This window comes from Pipra filicauda, unplaced genomic scaffold (genome assembly GCF_003945595.2).
Source record: "Pipra filicauda isolate LSUMZ 115617 unplaced genomic scaffold, ASM394559v2 scaffold70_size2993248_pilon, whole genome shotgun sequence".
In the NCBI taxonomy this organism is placed as follows: Eukaryota; Metazoa; Chordata; class Aves; order Passeriformes; family Pipridae; genus Pipra; species Pipra filicauda.
This window is the reverse complement of record NW_024104876.1, coordinates 2,230,310-2,251,237: the sequence shown is the minus strand read 5'-3', so window position 1 is coordinate 2,251,237 and position 20,928 is coordinate 2,230,310. Positions and strand designations below refer to the sequence as shown.

Genomic DNA, 20,928 nt, shown 5'->3' with positions numbered 1-20,928 from the left:
TTCATATTTGTAGAGTAATGAACAAAGACTACCTAGTCTTGCTTCTTTTCCAACTTTTCTACTGGGAATATCGCCAATCTTTTTCACCCCCTTCCTCCATTCCCTGATCTCAGGCAGTTAATACTGTGCCTACAACTACATTCCTCTTTTTTTAAAGGTTCCTTCTCTGCCTGTTTGTGCTTTCCAGCTCCATTGGAGCAGGTAGCTTTGGAAGCCCAGCACTACACGAACAACATTTACAAAACATGCCTGGTGACAAAGGCATAGACCTGTCAGTGATTTAAAGCCTGAATTAGAGATATCGGTTTTAAGCTTCCCTCAGTGGAACTCAGCTCAATCTCCAGTGCCACTCAGACACTCAGCATCCCTCAGCCAGTTTGTTGGGTTTTTTTTAATCCTGAGGCACAGCGCCCTCAAATGGCTCAGGAGGAAAGGCTGGAGCCCTGAGGGCAGAGCATGAACTGCTTCTCACTGCAGTTTAAGGCTAAACCTCCATCAACAAGCCTGTCTCGAGCAGCACACCCCAGGACACACATCCCAGGACCACGTGCTGGGAATTAAAGCTTAATGCCCCGCTGACTTTCTGAAGTACTTCTAAGTTATCAACAGTAATTGCAAACTACTCACTGTCTCAGTCTTCACCCCTGAGAAACCTTCTGTCCCAGGCAAGATCACCTGCTCCTACCAGGATGCTCAGAGGAGAACCAGGCCCTGCAGAGCCACCTACAGCCTCAGGTAGAGAAATCCTGACACTTGTGGCAGGAAAAACATTCCTGAGTGGGACAGTTCCTCCAACCATGCCAGAGTACCAGGTGTCCTCACAGTGCTGCTCTCACCCAGTGCCCTGACACCGACGGCAGGAGCCAGGTGGGAAGGGCTGGAGAGCTGCACAGCTACTGCAGAAGTGAGCCAGGCGACCAAATTACCCACAGTGGGACTCAGCCACCTGTCCGACAGTGACAAAACATGTTCCCTCCGCCAGGACACTCCTCTGCAGCACCCTCAGGCCCTGCCACCCATCCACAGCGGAGCTGCGGGAGCTGAGACTCCTCAGGGATGGCTGAGGCTCCTCAGCGATGGCTGAGACTGCTCAGGGATGGCTGAGGCTCCTCAGCAGTGGCTGAGACTGCTCAGGGATGGCTGAGACTGCTCAGGGATGGCTGAGACTGCTCAGGGATGCTGAGGCTCCCCAGCGATGGCTGAGGCAGCTCCACAGCAGAGTCAGGGCAGAACACCCACCCTGGGACTGCAGCGCTGCTTGGCAGGGCCTGGGAGGGGAGGGGACAGGAGAGTCCCCGCGCTGAGGGGAGGTGAGGCAGGGGCATCCCTCATCACCCGGCTGATGGGAACAGCCCGGTGGAGGGGAGGGTTGCCTGCACCGGGGGGATCGGGGTGGGACGGCAGCACCAGCCCGGCGGAGGGGAGCGGGGCGGGGTGTCAGTACCAGCCCTGCGCAGGTGCTGAGGGAGGCGAAGGAGTCGCTGCGGTTCAGCGCGTGTCCCGTGTAGAAGCAGAGCCGCTCCCGCGGGGGCCGCCGCTCCTCCCCGCGCCGCTGCTCCACCGCGAAGTCCCGGGCCAGGAATCGCAGGTCGCGGCGGAGGTGCAGGTACAGCTCGGCGCCGGCGGCGGGCAGGCGGAGCAGCACAGCCTCCTCCTCCTCCTCCTCCGGCCGCGGCAGCGCCCGCCGGCGCCGGGGGCCGCCGCGATCCCCTCCGGGCGGCAGCAGGTGGATCTTCTCCAGCGGCACTCGCTCCGGGATCACCACTTCCAGCTCCGCTCCGCCAGCTGCAGGCGAGAAGGAGACAGACTCAGGAGCTCGCACCCCGACGGGGCGAACGGGGGGTTCCGCGCCCCGGGACCCCCGCACCGAACCGGGACAGCCCCGCGCTCGGGTTTCAGCGCTGGAAACTGCGAACGGGCTGCGGAGACAACGGAGCCGGCAGAGCAGCAGAGTTTATTTCTACATACATACATACATATTAGAGACAGAAACGTGCAGGGAGGAGAGCAATAAGGCAAACGCTAAAGCTACTTGTATCATTAAATATATATATATATAGCTCAGACACAAGCATCGCATTTCACCAACCCCAATAAAAATCTGCAGGGAGAAGGGGAAAAGCAGAGCGAGCCGCAGACGCAGCCAAGGACAGTCAGCAGCTTTCCACATGGAACGCTCCGGCAGCAGCGGCAGCAGCGGGAGGACAGGAAAAGAAAACAGAAAAGCCTGGAGCGATTCATCCCGCAGGCAGGGGATGCGGTGCGCGCCCCGCGCCCGCACGCTGCCGCCCGCAGCCGGACCCGCGGCGCGGGGCCGCCTTGTCAGGGCAGCCAGGAGCCCGGGGAGTGCTACCTGTGCCGGCGTCCAGTCCGCAGAGCAGCAGGCAGGGCACGACGAGGGGCAAGAGGCAGCCGTCAAACATCGTCGTGCGGGCGGCGGGGCCGAGCGCGGAGCGCGGCAGCGGCGGCGGGAGCGCGGCCCGAGTGCGCCCTGCCCGCCCTCGGCACCGCCAGCGCCGCCGCGCGAGCCCGGACACGCCCCCCCCGCGCGGCTCCGCGCGCCCATTGGGCGGCCGCGCCCGCCGGGACACGCCCCGCGCGCTCCCATTGGCTGCGGGCCGGCGGGGCCGCGCGGGGAGGGTGCACGTGCGCGGGGAGGGCGGCCGGCAGGGGGCGCCCTCTCCTGCCCCGGCCGCGGAGCGTGAGGGAGCCCCGGCCGGTCCTGAGGGACCCGTGGCCGGGTCGGGAACCGGGCCGCTCTGAGGTTCCCATCGGCCGTGGAGCCGCTGGGAACATCCCACCCGGATCACCACGGGGCTCTGGTACGGGGCAGCCCGCTGCTGGTCTGTCCCGTCATGTTTTCACAGAATCATAGAATCTGCGGAGTTGGAAGGGACCCACAAGGATCATCGAGTCCAACTCCTGGCCCTGCTCAAGACCATCCCCAAGGGTCACATCATGTGTCTGAGAGTATCATCCAAATGCTCCTTGAGCTCTATCAGCCTTGGTGCTGTGACCACTGCCTGGGGAGCCTGTTCAGTGCCCAGCCACCCTCTGGGGAAAGAGCCTTCTAATATCCAACCTAAACCTCACCTGACACAACTTCAGGACCTTCCCTAAGCTCTTGTCTCTGGTCCCCACAGAGCAGAAATCAGTGCTCTTCCCTCCTCTTCCCCTCCCCAGGAAGCTGTACCTGCAGTGAGGTCTCCCCTCAGTCTCCTCCAGCTGAACACACCAGGTGCCCTTAGTGTCCTCACACAGCTTCCCCTCCAGGCCCTTCAACATCTTCATTGCCCTCCTTTGGACACTCTCTAATTGCTTAATATCTTTCTTATATTGTGGTGACTAAAACTGAACACAATATTCAAGATGAGGCTGCCCCAGTGCAGAGCAGAGCAGGACAACCCCCTCCCTTGACTGGCTGCATTACCCCATTTTCATCACCAAAACGATTTTGACACTGCTATGGAAGCTCACTTGAAAAACTCACCTATTCTTTCCAACCACCATCCGCAGGATCAATCCCAGGGCTCAGAGGACCAGGAAAAAAACAAAGTTGGCAATATCACAGAATCACAGGTCATGTTGGGGCATCTGGTCCAACTTCCCTGCTCAAGCAGAGTCATCTTAGAATACAATATATGAGCACACTAAGATTTTGGGCAGTGATCTCACCTACTGCTGAAGCACTTGGATAAAACAAGAAACAAGTGCATAAAGGTCAAGAGATATAAAAATTGATTTTTGCTACCAATTCCCACTTTCACTGCGGTCCTGCAGTCACCAGAGCTCCTTCCCACCTGGTTGGGCCACGTCCTGCGTGTCCTCAGCTGTGCAGGAGTCAGGAAAAGCCAGCTTGGACAGGGGCTGTTGGAAGCAGTAGGGTGATTTCCAAGAGCAAAAGGTTTCCACTGCAGTCAGTGGGCTTTGGATTGGATTCTGCTCTCCTGGCATGGCTGAGTCGTGGAAGGCAGTCAAGATCCAACCTGTTAGCAGCTTTAAACTTTGGTGGCCCGGCAGAACAGTGCCTTAGACTTTAAACTTCTGCAAAAATCTGCAACTTTGTTCCTGAAATTGTAGAAGAATTCAAAGGAAGACCCATAAAACAGTGTGAATGACTCTGGCAGATCTCCCTGCAGCACTTCCACAAGAGTTGTCCGGAGCAGTACTGACAGTGGTAATGGCTCTGAGTCTCAAGCAAGAGGAATTAGATTTGGATGCTCCTCCCTGAGAGGGCAGGAAGCTGCGGGAGTGCTGAGAAAAGGGCTGTTTGAATTTAGGACAAGGGACATGAGTGTGTTAATACATTTTTCTTTCTTCCAGGCATTGGACAGGCAGCAAGAAGCACGTTTTCCTTGAGAGCTGCTCCTGCAGAAGGAGAAAGGCAGTTTGAGAGCAGGTGAGATTTAATAGCTCTCTGTTTCCCTCTCTCTTTCAAGGCTCGCTCTGCTCTCTAATAAGAAGTTTCTAAAGCAAAAGGACTGGCCCTGATTCGTTCAAGGGAGACAAAAACTCAGTTTGGGGCTGCCTTGCTCTATGTCAATAGTGTAACATAACATGGAAAACAAAACCCCAGAGCCTGAAATTCCCTCCTGACCTGCTGTGAACCAGCAACCTCCGTGTGTCCCCCCAGGGCCAGGGCTCTGGCTGGCACAGCAGCTCAGGGCAGCAGCTCCCCCCCAGCCCTTCCACTCGTGGCAACCCTCCACTCCTGAGAGCCACCAGGCAACTTGATTTGTGAGCTGCCAAACCTGGCCTGAGCCCTCAACAGCCACGTTTAAATCCAGACCACCAGCTGACTTCATTTGCTGAGGGATCAGAGCTGGTGCCTTGTCTCTGCCCTCAGAAGGGTTTGGGGGGGGGGTTAGATTTGTTTAACTTTCTAGTAGATCCTTTCTCCCACCTTCCAAAGTCCTCTGCCAAAAAATAATAACAATACAGAGAAAGAATAAATTTAATAGTGTGGGGGAAGAGAGGCACTAATAAAGAGAAGTCTGTAACTTACTGCATGGAAGAACTCGCTCAGTGGCTGGGCTGGCTGGCACAGACTGCACTGGAGTAGGGATACTCCCTGTGGAGCATCCCAGACTTTCAGAGCATCTGGACAGGAGCCCAAGAGGCTGCAACGCTCCATGACAGGGGCAACATCCCAGGCAGACCTCAGTGTTGGCAAGGGCTGGAGCCAGGAGCGAGGGACAAGCCCCCAGAGGTACCCACACAACAAAAGAGGAATCTGTCTTAGGAGCAGCAGTGGTTTTATTGAATCCAAATCCCAAAGCTCCAGTGAGACACAGACTCTCTTTATTAATTGAACACCATGGGCTTTTCAGAAATGCCTTGAAATTGTTCCTGATAAGAATAAACTCGTGTGGTTGGAGGGGGCTGTGGTCCTGCCATGGTGGTTGCATTGCTCCCCTGCTCCCAGCCCGTGTGTGGGGAGGTGTTTCTCCTCTCACCATCACAGAGGTGGATTTGGCCCTGCAGTTCCTAGGAAACAAGCCCTCTCCCCCCTCTGAAAATGGTGTTGTATTTTTTTCTTTCAATTTTAAATGTACGTCGAGGAAGCCAAGTTTCATGGCCATTATTGCACAGTTAATAACCCTTTGGAGACTGCAGACATGTGTTATATCCATCTTCCCGAGCAGTCACTTGGCTCGCTGCCTGGAAAATGCCAGCATGGGAAGGGTTAACTTGGCCACTGCTCAGCCTTCTCCCTTCTCTCCAGCCACCCTTTTCCGAACCCTTCCTGTCCTGGTCCTAAGTGGGCAATCCCGACCTCACAGGTGCTGCTCTGCTGCCGGGACACTGATGCCTTCCCTGCTCTCCCTACAGCTCCTCTCCTGCTGGGACACTCTGATGCCTTCCCTGCTCTCCATGCAGCTCCTCTCCTCACTGAGGTCTTTGGGCATCTGGAATTTCTTCCCCTCCAGAGGCTGCAGAGCTTGGCCAGGCTGGTCAGGCATGGACCTGGCAGGTGCTGCTGTTACCTGTGCAAATGACCCCCCAAAAAACCACAAGTCAGTTTTAATGACAAGTAGGGACCAACAAAAGCTCTTTTGTAATTTAAAACCATCAACCAAATAAATACAAGTAGTTCCAGAGGTGCCAGCAGTGGGTTTCCTAAAGATTGGCTTTACACAGGGAGCCAGAGGTTCCATTAAAGCTTCTTCCCTGGATACAGGGTATTCCAGGCTGTGCTGCTTCATGTTGGACTCACTTCTTACAGGTGGTCTCAATGATCTTTAAGGTCTTTTTCAACCTAAATGATCCTAAGTGGAGTCTCCAGTGTCTGGAACAGTTCATGCAGCCCTCAGCAGAGGCAGTCAGGAGGTTTTTCCTTCCAGCAGCCTGAATTCTCCCAAGCCTGAGAAAGAAAAACTCCCTCTGGGACATCCCTGTCAAGTCTGGCTGAAAATGGACAGTCTGTTCATGAGCTCCTGGGGATAAAGAGCAGAAAGAAAAGTGACTGTGACACTGGAGGTGGCACCTGTGTCCTCAGGGGAGCACACAGCCTGCTTCAGCACAGGTAGGTCCATGGCAGGAGTCCCTGTAAAGCAGGGAGTTTATTCACAGGCTGACAAAGGTCCCTTTTGTCACAGGGAGTTTCATTGACTGTGTCTGTCTCACAAACAGCGAGTGCATTCCATGAGGTTTTCCATGAAGATCTTCCCCACAGACACTTCCCCCCCCGCCTATCTCCAGGGGCCTCCCAGCAATGGGGAAAAACACCCTATTTCCACGGAAAACAGAAAAAAGAGAAGAAAAACACTCCTGTGGGATGAGGGCTGAGGAACAGACCTCTGAAATCCCAGGGTCGCTTCACACCAGCCCCCATGACATGGAGGTCTGGGACATTCCCACCCTGGTGCTGCTCCTGTCCGCACAAAACCTCCCAGGTATCCCTGCTGCCCTGGCACACGTTTGGAGGGATCAGGGTGCAACACTGCACACAGGCCACGGTGGGTGAGAAAAGTCAGGGATGTGACAGAAGGTGCTCACAACTGAGCCACTCCCCTGCAGGGAGCACGGAGGATCCGCTCCCTCCAACAGGCAGCGCTTCGGGCAGAGAGATGGAAATGTCAGAGCCCCACCACCTCCAGCCTGGCCATGGGGGGGTTTAACCACAGACAGGGCCAGTGCAGGGTCTGTGTGGGATGGGAGAGCTGTGCTCAGATCCCAGCACCCCGGCCACACCGACCAGCCACGCGTCACTCCCCAGGCATGCGGGGACGAGGGGACAAAGGAAAGACCTCTCGTTGTTTGGGGCTGACCCTAAAGTTCAGCCAGGCTTTTCATGAAGTCCAGTGTTGCCACTTCTGGTGATGTTATCAGGAACCTGGGAATAGCTGGCACTTTCTTTTGTTCCGATTTACGGTTTGTTTGGGTTTTTCCTCTCCAGACCTTGGCTCCTGCAATCATGAGATTGATTTCTCGTTTAACTCCATCACTCTATGTTTGACTCCCTGACAGGCTGGGAAATGTGAGCTGTGAGAAGCCTGGAGGTTTATTGCCCAGGAGCAAATTAAGAAGTTCTCAACCATGGGATTGTTTAAAATAATCCTTTCTCAAAAATTTTTGCTGTTGATTAATTTTTTTTGGAGGCAGAAGTTCTGAATGTTTGGAGCTGACACCAGCAAAGCCCTTCATGCAGGCACCATCTCCCTCTGTCCCTGCACTGTTCCTCATCTGGCCATATCCCACATCTGGTGTCCCCCATCTCCTCTCAATCATCTCTCTTTGTATCCAACACCTGCCTTGGAAAAGGATCATCCCCAAAACCACATATTCCATATAAGGCTCCTCCTTCTCTGAGTATTCCTTGCAGCAGGGCACAGGGAGCCAGAGGGGGAGATTGGTAAGGCAGGAAGGCGGTGCATGGCTTGGAAGAGGGACAGAGGTGATGCTAAGGGGAGGCACAAGGCAGGTCATCCAGCTGCAAGGATGGCTACTAGAGCCTGGACCCGGTGGCCCAATGCAACTGCACAGACCTAAAGTGGCTCCTTTCCCCCATGAAAGCACTAATAAGGGGAACTGCTGACTTAAAACACTCTTAATAATGTTTTCCTATTTCTTTAACACCTCTCCCTGGAGCACTCTCTCCTCCCTTCACAGCGTCTTGGCCAATTACACTTGCAAAACAAACAGAACACTCGATATCCCCACGAGCGGGGATTGCCGTGGTCAGGGGCTCGCAGCAGGCAGGGGATCCGAGGTGGGTCACGGCCCGGGAGCCGGCTCTGCTCCAGCCAGGAAGGCCCCTTCCCATCCCTGGAGATGGGGGACCACAGCCAGGCACTGTGGGGGGGACAGGCCAAGGTGGGAAGGGCTGTGCCCCAGGCACAGGTACCGCTGGATGGTGGCACAGAGCTGGGGAAGGGCTGTGTCCCAAGGCCAAGCCCCTCTGGCCCCCCAGCTGGGGTCTGGGTCTGTAAAACACCTTTTTTCCCTTGTGGAAGTCAAACAGCCCCAAGCCTGTGTGCTCAGGTCACTGGGGCTCTGACTAACCCTTCTTTTGTCTCATATTCAAGATGCTCCCAAGCTTCCCTCAAAGCTTTGTCAAGCCATTTGAACTTTTACAGCAATTCAGCAATCAAAAACCTCCACCTTTTATCCATGAGCAGTGACAGGACCAGCAATATTCAGAGTTACTCTTCCCCACAGAACCAGTCCTTTACTCAGGTTTGTGATGATTTTCCTCATTGCTCCCAGTTTGGAGGCAGAGCTGTGCAGAAGTTTGCTGTAATGCCATTGACAGAGGCAGTGCAGAGTTCACAGCACAAAACCTGTGACTGCTTTTAAAAAATTAATTTTAAATTTAAAAAAGTTTTAAAAATTTAAATTTGCATTCCCTGTCCCCATTCCTGGCTGCTCTGCAGTTCTCCCCTTCTGGACCACTTGGTCTTTACAATCCCTTCCCATCACCCCCAGGTGAGTCAGGAAATTCCCAATGCTGTCCCAGGAGGACAAACCCTCCCAGCGGGGAGGGAGCTGTGGGCACTCAGCCTCCAGCACATGCTGTCCCACAGATTTTACTATGAGCTCCACAGCCTGGAGATGCAAATTGGGATGTCTGGTTGTAGGATCATAGAATCCTAGACTGGTTTGGGTTGGAAAGGACCTTGAAGATCATCTGGGTCCAACGCCCCCGCTGCAGGCAGAGACACCAGGGAGCTCAGGGCCCCATCCAACCTAGCCTTGGTCAACTGATGTTGCCCATGAATGTTAGTTGTGTAGCCTAGGGGTCACTTGGAGCACCTATCTGGGGAAACAGCCCCATATTTTGGGCTCTTGAGCTGCCCTGAAGCAGCAAAAGCGTGTTTGTTCCCAAGGCATAAGGGAGCAAGGCAGGCAGGATGTGCTGTGACCACTGCAGGGCCACACTTGCAGTGCCGTGCACCTTGACAGGGGTTGTGTCTGTCACACTCTCCTAAGGGACAGCAAGGGCTGCCTTTTCCTCCAGCGAGGAAACCCAACTGCCCACGTCAGCACAGCCTGCCTGGAGTCACCGGGTAAGGACAGTGCGAGGTCTGGAGGGAGCAACACTCCTCAGGTCTGACACACATCCTGCTCCTAATCAGCAACAGCCACCAATACCTCATCCCAGCCCATTGGGGGCCAATACTGTCATTTTTTGCAAGGCCCTACAGTGACCCAGGAGCAGAATGGAGATGCTCCTCTGATGCTGGATCCTCTCTCCCAGCAGAGCTGGCAGCTCACTTTGGCTCAGTCACAAGTGTTTGTTCAGAACAGCAAAACATGAGCGTCACTCCAGCACTGTTCCAGTGCCGGCTGTCGGGATTCCTGGGCTGGACACAGGCAGGAAAGGAGAGGAGGTGTTTTCAGAGCACCTGCTGGCAGTGAGGATTCCCACTGGCACCATCTGTGAGCTGGGATGGAGGGAACTGCACCCACAGCTGGGCACAGCCCATGGAAACCCCTCATGGAGAGTGCCAAGCAGGCAACCTCGAAGCTTCAAGCAGCAAGTCAAATCCAGCTGTCTCCTGGCTCTGAACAGGAATCCTAGGGAAGAGCTGGGCTCAGATGGGAACCACAGAGGCTGCCACCCACGTTCCACAGCGTCCGAGCACCTCCTGTCCATCCACAGCCATGGACAAAGGCCATGGAAATTTTTCATCCCGCTATCAAAGCAAAGCAGTTCCCAGCTCTCTGCACAGCCATAGCTGAGCACAGCCTGACCACGAGGGCTGAGCAAAATGGGATTAAAGGAACTTGTTTAGACCAAAGGATCCCTTTTCCCTGCTGATGCTCACGGGGAGTGTGGAGTGTGCAGGCTGTGTGTCAGGGGGCCATTGCAGTCAGGGCTCAGCACAGCTGGGAACCCACCAGGGTCACAGCTTTTGTGGACCCCAAGCCCAAGCTCTGAATTTTTTCCTGGCAGAAACCAGCCATAGCAGCTGTAAAGGAAGGAATATGCACTGTGCCCCCCCAGACCCTGAGACATCCCTGGGGGAAAACCCCCAGAACTCATAGATTTTGGTCTTAATTGCTTTGTCTCTGCTCTGCATTTATAAAAAACCCAATTTGTCCAGCATTTAACACTGTTTAATGGGTGCTCAGTCTGGGCCTGCAGAGACCACTGCTTATGGGCATTGAAGAAGTTTGGGAACAGCTTTCTACAGGGGGCACTTCTCAGTGGTGCCTCCTGACAGTGCACTGGGTTTTGGAGGTGTTTTAGGGCACATTTTGAGTTTGGGAGGTGATGTCCCACTGCTCCTCCCTTTGCACATGCACATGCTGGACCTGGCCCAAACCCTTCCACCCTCAGAGCTTTGCTCTGTTGTTTGGCAATGGTGCAAAACACAGAGCACCTCATTTGTTTGGGGTGGAGAGTCTGTTCCTGAGGTGGGACAACACCATTGGAAGGGCAGTGTAACACTCATTATTCTGAGATTTATCATCCTTATTTGCATTACAGACATTAAGGATCTGGTTGAGAACAGGGCTTCACTTACCACCAGCCACAGATTCTGTTGCTTGGTAAATATCTTTAAAGAGACAATATGAAAAAATACAAGCAGTGAAGCAGCATCAGAGCAGATTTAACATCCTTTCTTCCCCAGCCCTATCCCAGAGATGCCAGGTACAGCTCCAAGGGAGTCGGTAGGAGAGTGCTGCACCTCTGGGAAAAGGGGCACTGGTGACACCCAGGTAGATATCAACCCTTGGGATGCTCTGGACTGGAACCAAACCCCGGGACTGGAATTGGTACCAAACACTCTCAGCAAAATTTGTAAGCGCTCTTTTACCAAGGACACACCAGACACTTGTTTCACAGTCAGAGATCGACCAAGTGGAAATTACCAACTGCAAGAATTTTGCACCCCGATATTCTCTGCCAGGGGAGGTCTAGGTTAGATATTAGGAAGAAATTCTTTACAGAGGGGGTAATCAGGCATTGGAATGGGCTGCCCAGGGAAGTGGTGGATTCTCCGTCACTGGAGGTTTTTAAGATGAGACTGGATGTGGCATCAGTGCCCATGGTCTGGGAACCACGGCAGTAGTGAATCAAGGGTTGGACTTGATGATCTCAGAGGTCCCTTCTAACCTGGCTGGTTCTATGATTCTATGATTCAATCGAATCTCTGTTTCCAGGGGCAAAAGGACGGACAGCAGCGCTCCTCGGAGCCGAGTCCCGACGGGAGCCGTGTCCTGCTATTGCCACCTCGTGGGGCCTCGCAGCAATGACCAGGTCACCCCCGCGGGTGATGGCACAGGTAGGGATTGGGATGTTCCACGAGCAGCAGGTACAGCCCGGCAGCGCTGGGCTCTCCCAGGGCAGCCAGAACCGGCAGGAAGCAATTCCCGGGTTCACTAAATGCTGTACATGTCCTGCAGAACTGTGTGGGTATAGAACAGCCCTCACTTCAGGCCAAAGGGGCTCCTGCTACAGTGTCCTGTGCTCTGCTCAAGTGCCATCCTTGCAGGATCCAAAGGGTTCAAAAAAAGCTCCAAACACAACCACTACCTGACCTCACTGCCCCTTGCAATAGGGAAAAAACCAACATTCTTTGGTTGCTGAATAATTCCTCCTCTAAAACAGCAAAGGAACTAGGTAGGATTTGCAAGGCCTGATAAGACTTAGCACAACCTGATAAGATTTAGCTCCTGCTTCCTACAGATTCTTGTTCTGAAATACCAGGAGATCTCCTGCACTGTACACAGCCCACAACACAACCCAGACACTTACCAGAGGTGCACTAGGAAGGCCTTTTAGCAGCTTTCTTCTGCTCTTGGTTGTAGAAAGCAAACACACAAATCTTCCAGGAGCCCTTCTAGGACTCCTGGGATTCTCAATCAGCCACGAAAAGCACAAAACCAACGCTGAGGTCCAAGGGGGAGTCAGGCTCCCCCAGCAACTGGAGGTGACCCGTGGGGTTGTTGCCACAGCTGCAGGTCTGCTGGGCTCCACTGGACTCCGCTGGGCTCCTGGCCCAGCCCCAGCGAGGCCCTCCCTGTCCCCTCACTCACATACTGGGATCTTTCTAAAGGAGCCTCTCCCAGATCCTCCTGCCTTCCCTCCTGCTCTGGGAACTCATTGTTTGGGCTCAACCCGAATCGGCCAGTGCTCAGGGAAAGGAGTTGTCCTGGAGGCAGAGTTCTCTGCTGGAAGAGAGATTTCTGCCTTGAAAAAAGGAGGACTGCCTTCCCAGGAATGTCTTTCAAAGGATACAGGCCCAGTTTGGGAAGAGGTGAAGGTGAGTGTCCTGCAGACAGAAGATCTCATTGTCCAGGGAGGATTCTGCCCTGGGCTACAGGAAGGCAAAGCACTGGGGCTGTGCCCTGCTGTCCTTATCATTGTACCTGGTCACAGGAGGTCTGGATCCAAGTCTCATCGGTATCATGGGAAAAGCTCCTGTGAATTTCAGTGGGAATTTAATCACCTATTTTACTGCTCAACTTTAACTTCTTTTAGACCAACTTCTTCCGTGGGAGGAAAACTACGGACTTTTCACCACCTGAAACAACTGCCTGGGAGCTGTTTCTTCCCACCCGGCTCAAAGCAGAGTAATATTCCATAATATTCCAGGCTACAAGGCCATGCTTCTTGCACTTCAAAGTCACTGTGGAGAGGGTTTATACTTGTTATTCCACTTAATGTTTCTGACTTTGAAATGATTATGGGGTCTCCTCTGAATGCTTTATGGGGTAACAAAACTCAGGAGAACAGGGCTCTCTCCAGCTGAGTAAATAGAAGCTATTTTCATAAATCTTCGGACTATTGGAACATCAACAACATTATCCTACGTGGGTTGTTATGACTTCGTGTTTGCAGAGTCCTCTGTTGAAGCTCAGAGTGGTGCTTTCAGCCTTGTCTTCTGTTAAGGCTCAAACTTCAGGTAGTCCCACAGGGGGTTCTTTCAGCCAAATAAACTCTCAGAGCCCCAGTTGAAGCTCTTTGGGTGAAGTTCACACTGCTGTGATCACCCCCCCTTCCTTGACTGGGAATCCCAGTCCTTGACAAGGGATTGATGGCAGGGCTTCACCTCTTCCCTGCGATGCTGGCCCCTTGAGGGCCACCTTGCTGTCCCTGATGGCCTTCAGGTAGATTCCATACAGTTCTGGAGCAGAAATGCCATTCTCAGTGGGAATACAGATGCCCTGTGTGACCTCCAACAGCTCAGAGGTGTTTGTCCTCCTCGAGGTCCATTGTGCAGCCAAAGCTCAAACTCTACAGAGACACAGAGCTGGAGGGACCCCATCAAACTGGCAGGGAAGAGGCATTTCCAGTGATTTTGAACATGATTGATGGAATCAGCTCACAGGTACATTCCTGGCTCATGTGTTGCTCCATACAAAAGGCTCTGGAGTTCTCCCTCCTGGGCCGTGTCCGTGTGCTCAGCATGGAATGTCATCCCTGCCCGCTGGGGATGTGCTCTCTTCAATCCCACAGCTGGGGGAAGTGCCTGTGGAGATGGTGTTTTTCTTCCTAAATCAGCAACTTCTTTTTTTATTCTTCACAGTTTGCAAGTTGCTTGTAGCCAAAACTCACACAGCCCTGCTCAATTTGCTTTCCATCTACTTTATTCTTACTCATAAGCTTAAAAAAAAAAAAAAAGAAAGAATTCAGCTAATAAAACCAAAGCATTCTGCTACAGTTCATTATTTGGGCTGGAACACCTTCCCTTATGTTTGTTTGCCCATGGGAGGAGACAGCAAGTCAGAACCTCTGCGATCCTCCCAACCAGGGAGGCACAAATGGAAAGAAGAAATATGGAACAGCTTTTCAGCTGATACAAATCTGCACAGCTTGTTTTCCATAGAGTTTCCTGCTTTTGCCAGCTGAAGATCCATGTCTGAGCTGCCTCAAGTGTTCTTATGATGAGCCACTGATAATCCCACCTCAAAACCCAGCTGAGATACAACCTCATGTAACATTCCAGAGGGAGTAGTTCCTGGTGTACACAGGACCACTGTCAAGTACTTTAATCAAAGCATAAATCTTGAATAAGACAAGTGATGGAGGAGGCCCCATTAATTTTCCTTCCTCTCTGTTCATTAATTGTTCAGGAAAACACAAGATCATTTACAGCCCTGGCTGCTACCTTTTATGAAGACTGTGGGTCATCCAGCCTTTTCCAGGAAAGGGAAAAACTTGGAAAGGAATTCATTCCTGAATGGGCTCTCATTGGAAAGCTGGGAGGGAATGGACAGGGAAAACAAGGAAATCCTCACCTGTTTTCAAAAAATATTTATTTGTAATGTGTATCACAACTGACCAGGCAAAGTCAGTGGTGTTAAGAACAACAAAAAAAGATAATTATACCAAATAATATGAATTGAGAAAATGAGTTCAGTGGAGCAAAGGAGATCTGTAAATAAAATCCAGAGCAGGCTGGTAAATCTAAGTATGGAATAAGTACAGAGGCAGCGTAGTACACATGGACAGGAATACCTGAACTAAAGACAGAGACATTAAATGGAACAGAAGAGTTTCCCCTGAGTCTGATGGACTAAGATTTGATTTTCAGTCTATAACTATTAGAAATATTTTGGCACGGTCAGACCGACACAGCAAAGCCAGAAGCACTGTGTCACCTCATTGAACCAGGACACCCTTTGTGAAATGGTGACAATAACATGTCAGAGCCTGTGCTCCCAGCCACACCTACAGCTTTTCTGCACCTGCGTTTGGAGACTCTTTTCACACCAAGATGATAAAAATGTTAAGGCTGAATTTTCATTGCATTGCATTGAATAGACTGAAAATCTTGAAGCACCATGACATGAATTTCTTTGGCAGGAATTGTGTCCCTGTGAGCTCAGCTTCTTGTTTCTGGGTTTCTATCAGTAACAAGTGGAAAATGAAGCTCCCATAACTTCAGGAATGACCAATCTGATGTTAACAGGGGAGATACATCCAGTCTCACTGTCACAATCCATTCCCACTTCTTTCTCTGCTGGGGGTATTTATTCCCAGTTCCTAGAGCTTTACATTCAGGATGTTTAGGTCTAATCCCTGTGTGTGCCATGGCAGCAACTCACGGCCTGTCCTCGACACCCCTCACTGACACATGATGGAGTTATTTGGTTGTTTATTGTGCCCAGACAATCTTCACCCTCAGGATGTTGTTTTCTTCCATATTCTTCTGTACTCACCCAAAATTTGCCTCAATGCTTTACATTTGAGTGTATTTATCTACCTTCTGCTCTTCCTCGAAGACCCCAGTTTCACACTGACTTAGAACAACGGTTCTGGCAATTAGGCTGGATAACTGCAATCCAAAATTTCTCCTAGGCAAGACTCCAATTGAGTTAATTGGCTTCAGTGGGAGGCTTGTCCTGAGCAGAAAGGGCAAGGTTTGGCCTCAAGGAGACTATAAATTCCAGTTTAAAAATCAGTAGTTGTTCAGAGGCTCATTCCTGTGACAACATCATTCCTTGTGTTTCCTTTCCTGAATTCCTTTCCTAGTCATAGGAGGAAAGCTTCTGGCACCAAAATTAAATGATAATACCCTGGCCACCTCCCAAAACTCCCTTACATCTCAAAGAAAGCACAGTTGTCTCTCCAAGGGAGTGTAAAGCCTCCAAGATGCTGAATTTCCACGTTTTGTTAGGAAAGGCCAGTGTTTTTCATGTAGGCAATAAACAGGCCCTGATATGCAACTGTGCCCCTGCCAAACTCAGCAGTTGCTTTAGATGGTCCCATTCCACCAGCACACACCTCCCATCCTTCTCAGAAGCTGTAGGCCATGCTCCTTCCTCAGTGGAATTCTCTGTGTGGTAAAACACAGGCACATTTGGGGTATTACCTGCTCCAAAATGCAAGTAAAAAATCAAACACTGCGAAAAATGAAGCCTCTGTAACAAAGCACTTCTGCAGCTTCTTGTACCTGCACAGAAAACACTCCTCTCTTCATATCTGAGATCCCAAACATTTCCCCTTCTTTCAAATGCTTCAGTCGCTGAATTACATCCCCCTTGCCAAGGAAATCTTGGGAAAACAAGTCAGTCATGTCACACTTCCTGTAGGTCACCAATTCCTGCCTGAGCAGCTCAAGGGAAGCAGAGCCTTCCCAAACCAAGTGCTCTGCTCCAGGGCTGTTCTAGCCCTGCTCCCCTGGCCTCCATCAGGCTACTGGATTTAGCACCCCAGATGATCTCAGCTACTGTAGAATCACATGCAGAGCCTCTAAAACTTATGACACCAATCATTTATGGCCTTGTGAGCTCATGCAGCTGGAAGTGAGACTGGCACCACCCTGTTTACAAGGCCCAGGCTCTCCCTGGAAAGCCCTGAGACTGAAAATGCTGCTGCACTCCACAGTGGGGTTAGAAAAGAGGGGCAAATTTAGGATAGAGGCACTTTGGGGAACTGATCAAACATCCACTGTTCCTCCACTGCTTACAGATAAACAATGGTATGTGGCCAAAGTCACACTAAGTTTGGCTCTAACTTATGTGATTCCCCATTTTATAACAGAGCAGAGATGGAAATACAGATCCTGGTATCAGATGAACCCACAGCACTGACAGTGTGACATTCCATGCCAGTCCCCAAAGCCTGGATACCTGCAGTGAACACTCCGCAACCTCAAATCAGAATTTAGCACTTGCTCCAGAGAACACAATATCAAAGGAGCTCACAAGAAGGGACTGGATGAGATTTGTTTTTAACCCTCTGGGCTGAAGATGTGTCAGGAACAGGAGGTGTTTTGAATACAAGTAAGTGCACAAGGATCTGTGAAAAGACCCAATTTCCATTCACTCTCTTCTCTCCCCACTGCCCCTTCTGTTCTAACACTGGGCCAAAAGGACTGAAAGACATTTGGGAAACCTGGAGCTCAGTGGAGAGTCAGGGTTGAGTTTTGCTGTTTTAACAGTGGTTTCCTTGACAGGTAAATCTTAGAACACAATATTTGACCTATCTATCATACAGCACATTTCAGAGAAGGACTGTATTTCTGCACTGAAGCCAACTCTTCACAGGCAAGTCATTTGAATTCCTCCATGTTTGCTTCCTCCAGCCTCCAGGAAATGAAATCTAATTTAAAAAAATATCATTCTTGATGAGGGTTTCAACTGAAGAGTAAAGACTCAAGTGCCAGTCCCTGCAGAGCACTGTCAGATTTTTCCCACGTTGAGTAATTCTGGTTCCTAATGGAGTTCGCACTAAGTTACCTACCCCAAAACATCTGTGATTTAAACTGTTTGATGGAATATATCTCATTGAAAACCAGTGGGACACTGAATTATTTGACTCCCCTGAGCTCTGCCCTAGTGGAGCACTGTCAGTGTCCAAACCTCTTCCCACACACTTCCCAACGATTCAGAAAGTGGGTCATTAACACGTTTTGTCATTTGATGCAATTTCTCCCTTCCCTCTAAACTGGGCTTTTTTCCAGGTCCAGTAGCCAACAATAAATCAATCACAGTCTCTCACAAGCCTTTTGACTCAAATTCTATCCTGTAGGTTGGGCTGAAACCAGAGCAGAAATCACTGCAGGAGGTGGGGCAGGACAGGGCTAGTGGTGACTGCCACTGAGGAGGTGTTTGCTTGACCCACTGCTGCTCTTGCTGCCGTTCTTTGTGGACTCCTCCTCAGTATCTGTGACAGAATCTTCCTCCTCTTCATCACTCCGATCATCTTTCAAGTCCTAGGGAGAAGAAAGCACTGTGAGCACGTTCTGTTCACCATTTGCCTCAGAAAAAATATGTGCTAAAGTGAACAAATGAAAGGGGAGCTCTAAATACGTTAAATATAAAAACTTCCCCCCTGCCCCCAAAATGGAGGCTGACATCCAAGGAGAGGCCAGTTAAGAACACTTTAATCTTGCAAAACCTGATGGTCCTTAGATAAAACTGCTTCCATGACCTTGAACTCTTCTTTCCTCATTTCTGCTTCTCCCTGTAAAGTGTTACTATTAATCCCTGGGTGCTGTGAGATTAATTAACAACTGTGAAGCGCAGGGAAGATGAAAAGAATATTGTTTAAAAGCTAAATATGATGAATATACTCACCCAAACACAGGAGCTGAGAGGCTGCCTGCTCCTGACAGGTGTAAACCAAACAGTGCTGAGCTGTGCCAGCATCTCCTGGCACCAGCTTTGCTCCAAGACACTTGCTGACCCCAAAATACCCTTTCCCTCTCATGGTGTGCACAGCACATCAACACTGGCACAGGGAAGGTCATGTTGTGTACATCTTTGGAATACCATCCCTAAGGGAACTGCCAGGCAGGAGAATGGGGATGAAAAGGAGTCTGCCCTTGGGAAAATCCCTCCCCAGCTCCGTAGGAAAAGCTCCTAACATTTGGCAATCAGGCTTCATCCCAGGGAGTCAAACACGGAAACGGAACGTTCCCACTACAGAGAAAAGTGGTTGTGTCTCCCCAGTGTTTCACAGCAAAGGTCAGGGAGAGGTGACACCTCTGTTTGTCACAGCACATAAAATACACCGTTAGTCTCCTATTTCTCTGCTCCTGCCATAACCCAAGGCCCTACAACGTGTTCAGAAGTTTGGTTCAAACAATTAAGGCTTCAGCATTGAACTCAACGCCTCTATTTCCCTTTCAGCGCAACAAGCTCACACGAGCAGCGCCTGCCTGCCTGGAAGACTTTCCATGCCAATGGATGACCTTCTCTGCAGACTCAGGGCAGGATGCTCTAGTTAAAAGATGGACATCAAGAAAACACTTCCTACTTCCTAAATGTTCTCAGGCACCACTTTTTATGTCTTTTTGTACCACAGGGTGCTTGTCCTGAGGGAGACCTGAGGCTTCTCCTCCTGACAGAGCACGTGTGCTGGAGCTGGCAGGAATGTCAGGCCTTGCACAGACAACCCACAGCCACACTGGGACCACCCCATAATGGATAATTTTGTGCTCATGTCATCTGTCTGGACCTCAACTGGACAGGCAGAGTCTGCCTGTTGTCCCTGCTCCTGGAGCACTGTGACGCAGGAAGGAGAAACCAGGGCTGTTCCTGCCCATCCTGCATCTGCTCTCGGAGTGAACCAACAATTCCACTTCCTCAGCATGCTGGTCTGAGGTCTTTCCTAAGCACCAAACTCATACAGAGAAAATAAATAACAGCTCAGTAATAACTCATCCAATTGCAATCTCATATCCCCTCCTATATTACACTCCCAGTAAAAGGTACAGGGCTAGAAAGCAAATTAAAGCCCCAGCTCTGTCTCATCACAAACTATAAACTTCCTGGAGATTTTCTTCTGCCTTTTCCCTAACAACATACAAAGGGTATCAAAACAAACAAATCTTACTGTAAATACTGTAAAATAAACTTGGCATGCCATCAGTTAGAGAAAAGGCAAGGCAGGCTTTCCCACACAAACAATTTATGAGGTTTTGGCTCTTTCAGATCACCTCTCTCCCTCCTGGTAGTGTTGCCGTCTGTATTTGCAGTAAAACACAAATGCTGAGGGGGAAGGGGGAGGATTGTTGCTTCTTTTGCCACCAGAAATGTTCCAGAACAAAAATTAAAAAAAAAAGTACAAATCAAACAGATCCTAAGCACAGTGTCTGATGCTGAACCCTCAGGACTCCCTGGAAGTGCCCTCATCTCCCTGAGGCTGCAGGGACAGCGAGCAGCACTTTGGGGCTTGGTGGGAATAGTCAGGGAAGTTTGGGAGTGCATATTTCATTTGGAGCCCCTCCTTGTGCTCCACAGAAGTTGCTGCTGCTCGAGCCCCTGCTTAAGAACAGCTGGCAATCTGCTCTGCTTTGAGTGATAGCCAATGTGGGATACTGATTCCTGTTTCCTGCAGGAATGAGCTGGCATTTCCAGCATGGAACTGGAAACTTGGATAGAGTTTACTTCCCAGTTCTAATGGTGTCAAGCTGGATGCTCTGATTAAAGGCACTTTATGTAGTAATTAAAAAACATGTCATGTTTTTTCCAGCCCACTGGAAATCCCTGCGTTTGAGGGAATGTCTTACAGGTTTCAAAGCAGCAGGAATTAAATTTCCTTGTATTCTGAAGCAACCATTGCAAATTTTCTTGATGCTACTTCTTGAATCTTGACACTAATCAAGAAAAATGCTGATAAGTTAAATCTAATTTTTATTATATTTTTAATAATAAGCTTGTTTCCTGACCAAGTGCCTCTACAAATTCGTTCTTTAGGAGAGTCTGCCCATTTTTGTCTGGCTTGTTTAAGTGACAGACCTTTAAATAGCAATAGCTTCATCTGCAACTGGAAATCCAGACAAACCTGTCTTTGCAAACTGTTTAACAGACCATCATAAATATATTAAGATATCCTAAGTGAAGTTTGTGCTTTTTAACTGCGATCTTCTAAGAATAACAAAAAATGTAACATTTCTAGGATTTTCCCTGCTTTAGTACCAAGATGTTTCCTCTGAGCCCCTCACATCATATATTACAGTTGTGTTTTCCAACTCAAAGGCTCTGCTCTGACTGTCCCTGAGCAGCAGCAGATGAATGTAC

At 50.6% G+C, this 20,928-nt stretch overlaps 2 protein-coding genes and 1 long non-coding RNA gene across 9 annotated transcripts in view; 1 reads left to right on the top strand and 2 right to left on the bottom strand.

The window, feature by feature from the left end:
* ADAMTS17 (ADAM metallopeptidase with thrombospondin type 1 motif 17) overlaps positions 1-2,433 on the bottom strand; it is a 165,563-nt gene extending 163,130 nt beyond the window's left edge. The window contains exons 1-2 of the mRNA XM_027714826.2: positions 2,354-2,433; positions 1,445-1,785 (exon numbers count right to left, since the gene is read on the bottom strand). Of these exons, the coding sequence (XP_027570627.1) occupies positions 1,445-1,785; positions 2,354-2,423 (411 nt within the window). The 5' untranslated portion in view covers positions 2,424-2,433. The remainder of the gene's footprint in view (positions 1-1,444; positions 1,786-2,353) is intronic.
* Positions 2,434-6,326: 3,893 nt separating this feature from the next.
* On the top strand, positions 6,327-19,202 carry LOC113984595. Its single transcript, XR_005566401.1, has 5 exons — positions 6,327-6,526; positions 11,614-11,735; positions 16,943-17,184; positions 17,358-18,135; positions 19,036-19,202. It is a non-coding gene; the product is annotated as an uncharacterized LOC113984595 (long non-coding RNA).
* The window catches only part of CERS3 (ceramide synthase 3), a 45,094-nt gene continuing 38,861 nt past the window's right edge, over positions 14,696-20,928 (bottom strand). For 6 of the 7 annotated variants that reach the window (XM_027714722.2, XM_039389152.1, XM_027714723.2 and 3 more), the window contains exon 11: positions 14,696-18,116. In XM_027714722.2, the coding sequence (XP_027570523.1) occupies positions 17,985-18,116 (132 nt within the window). In that variant the 3' untranslated portion in view covers positions 14,696-17,984. The remainder of the gene's footprint in view (positions 18,117-20,928) is intronic. The other variant, XM_027714720.2, reaches the window with a different exon arrangement.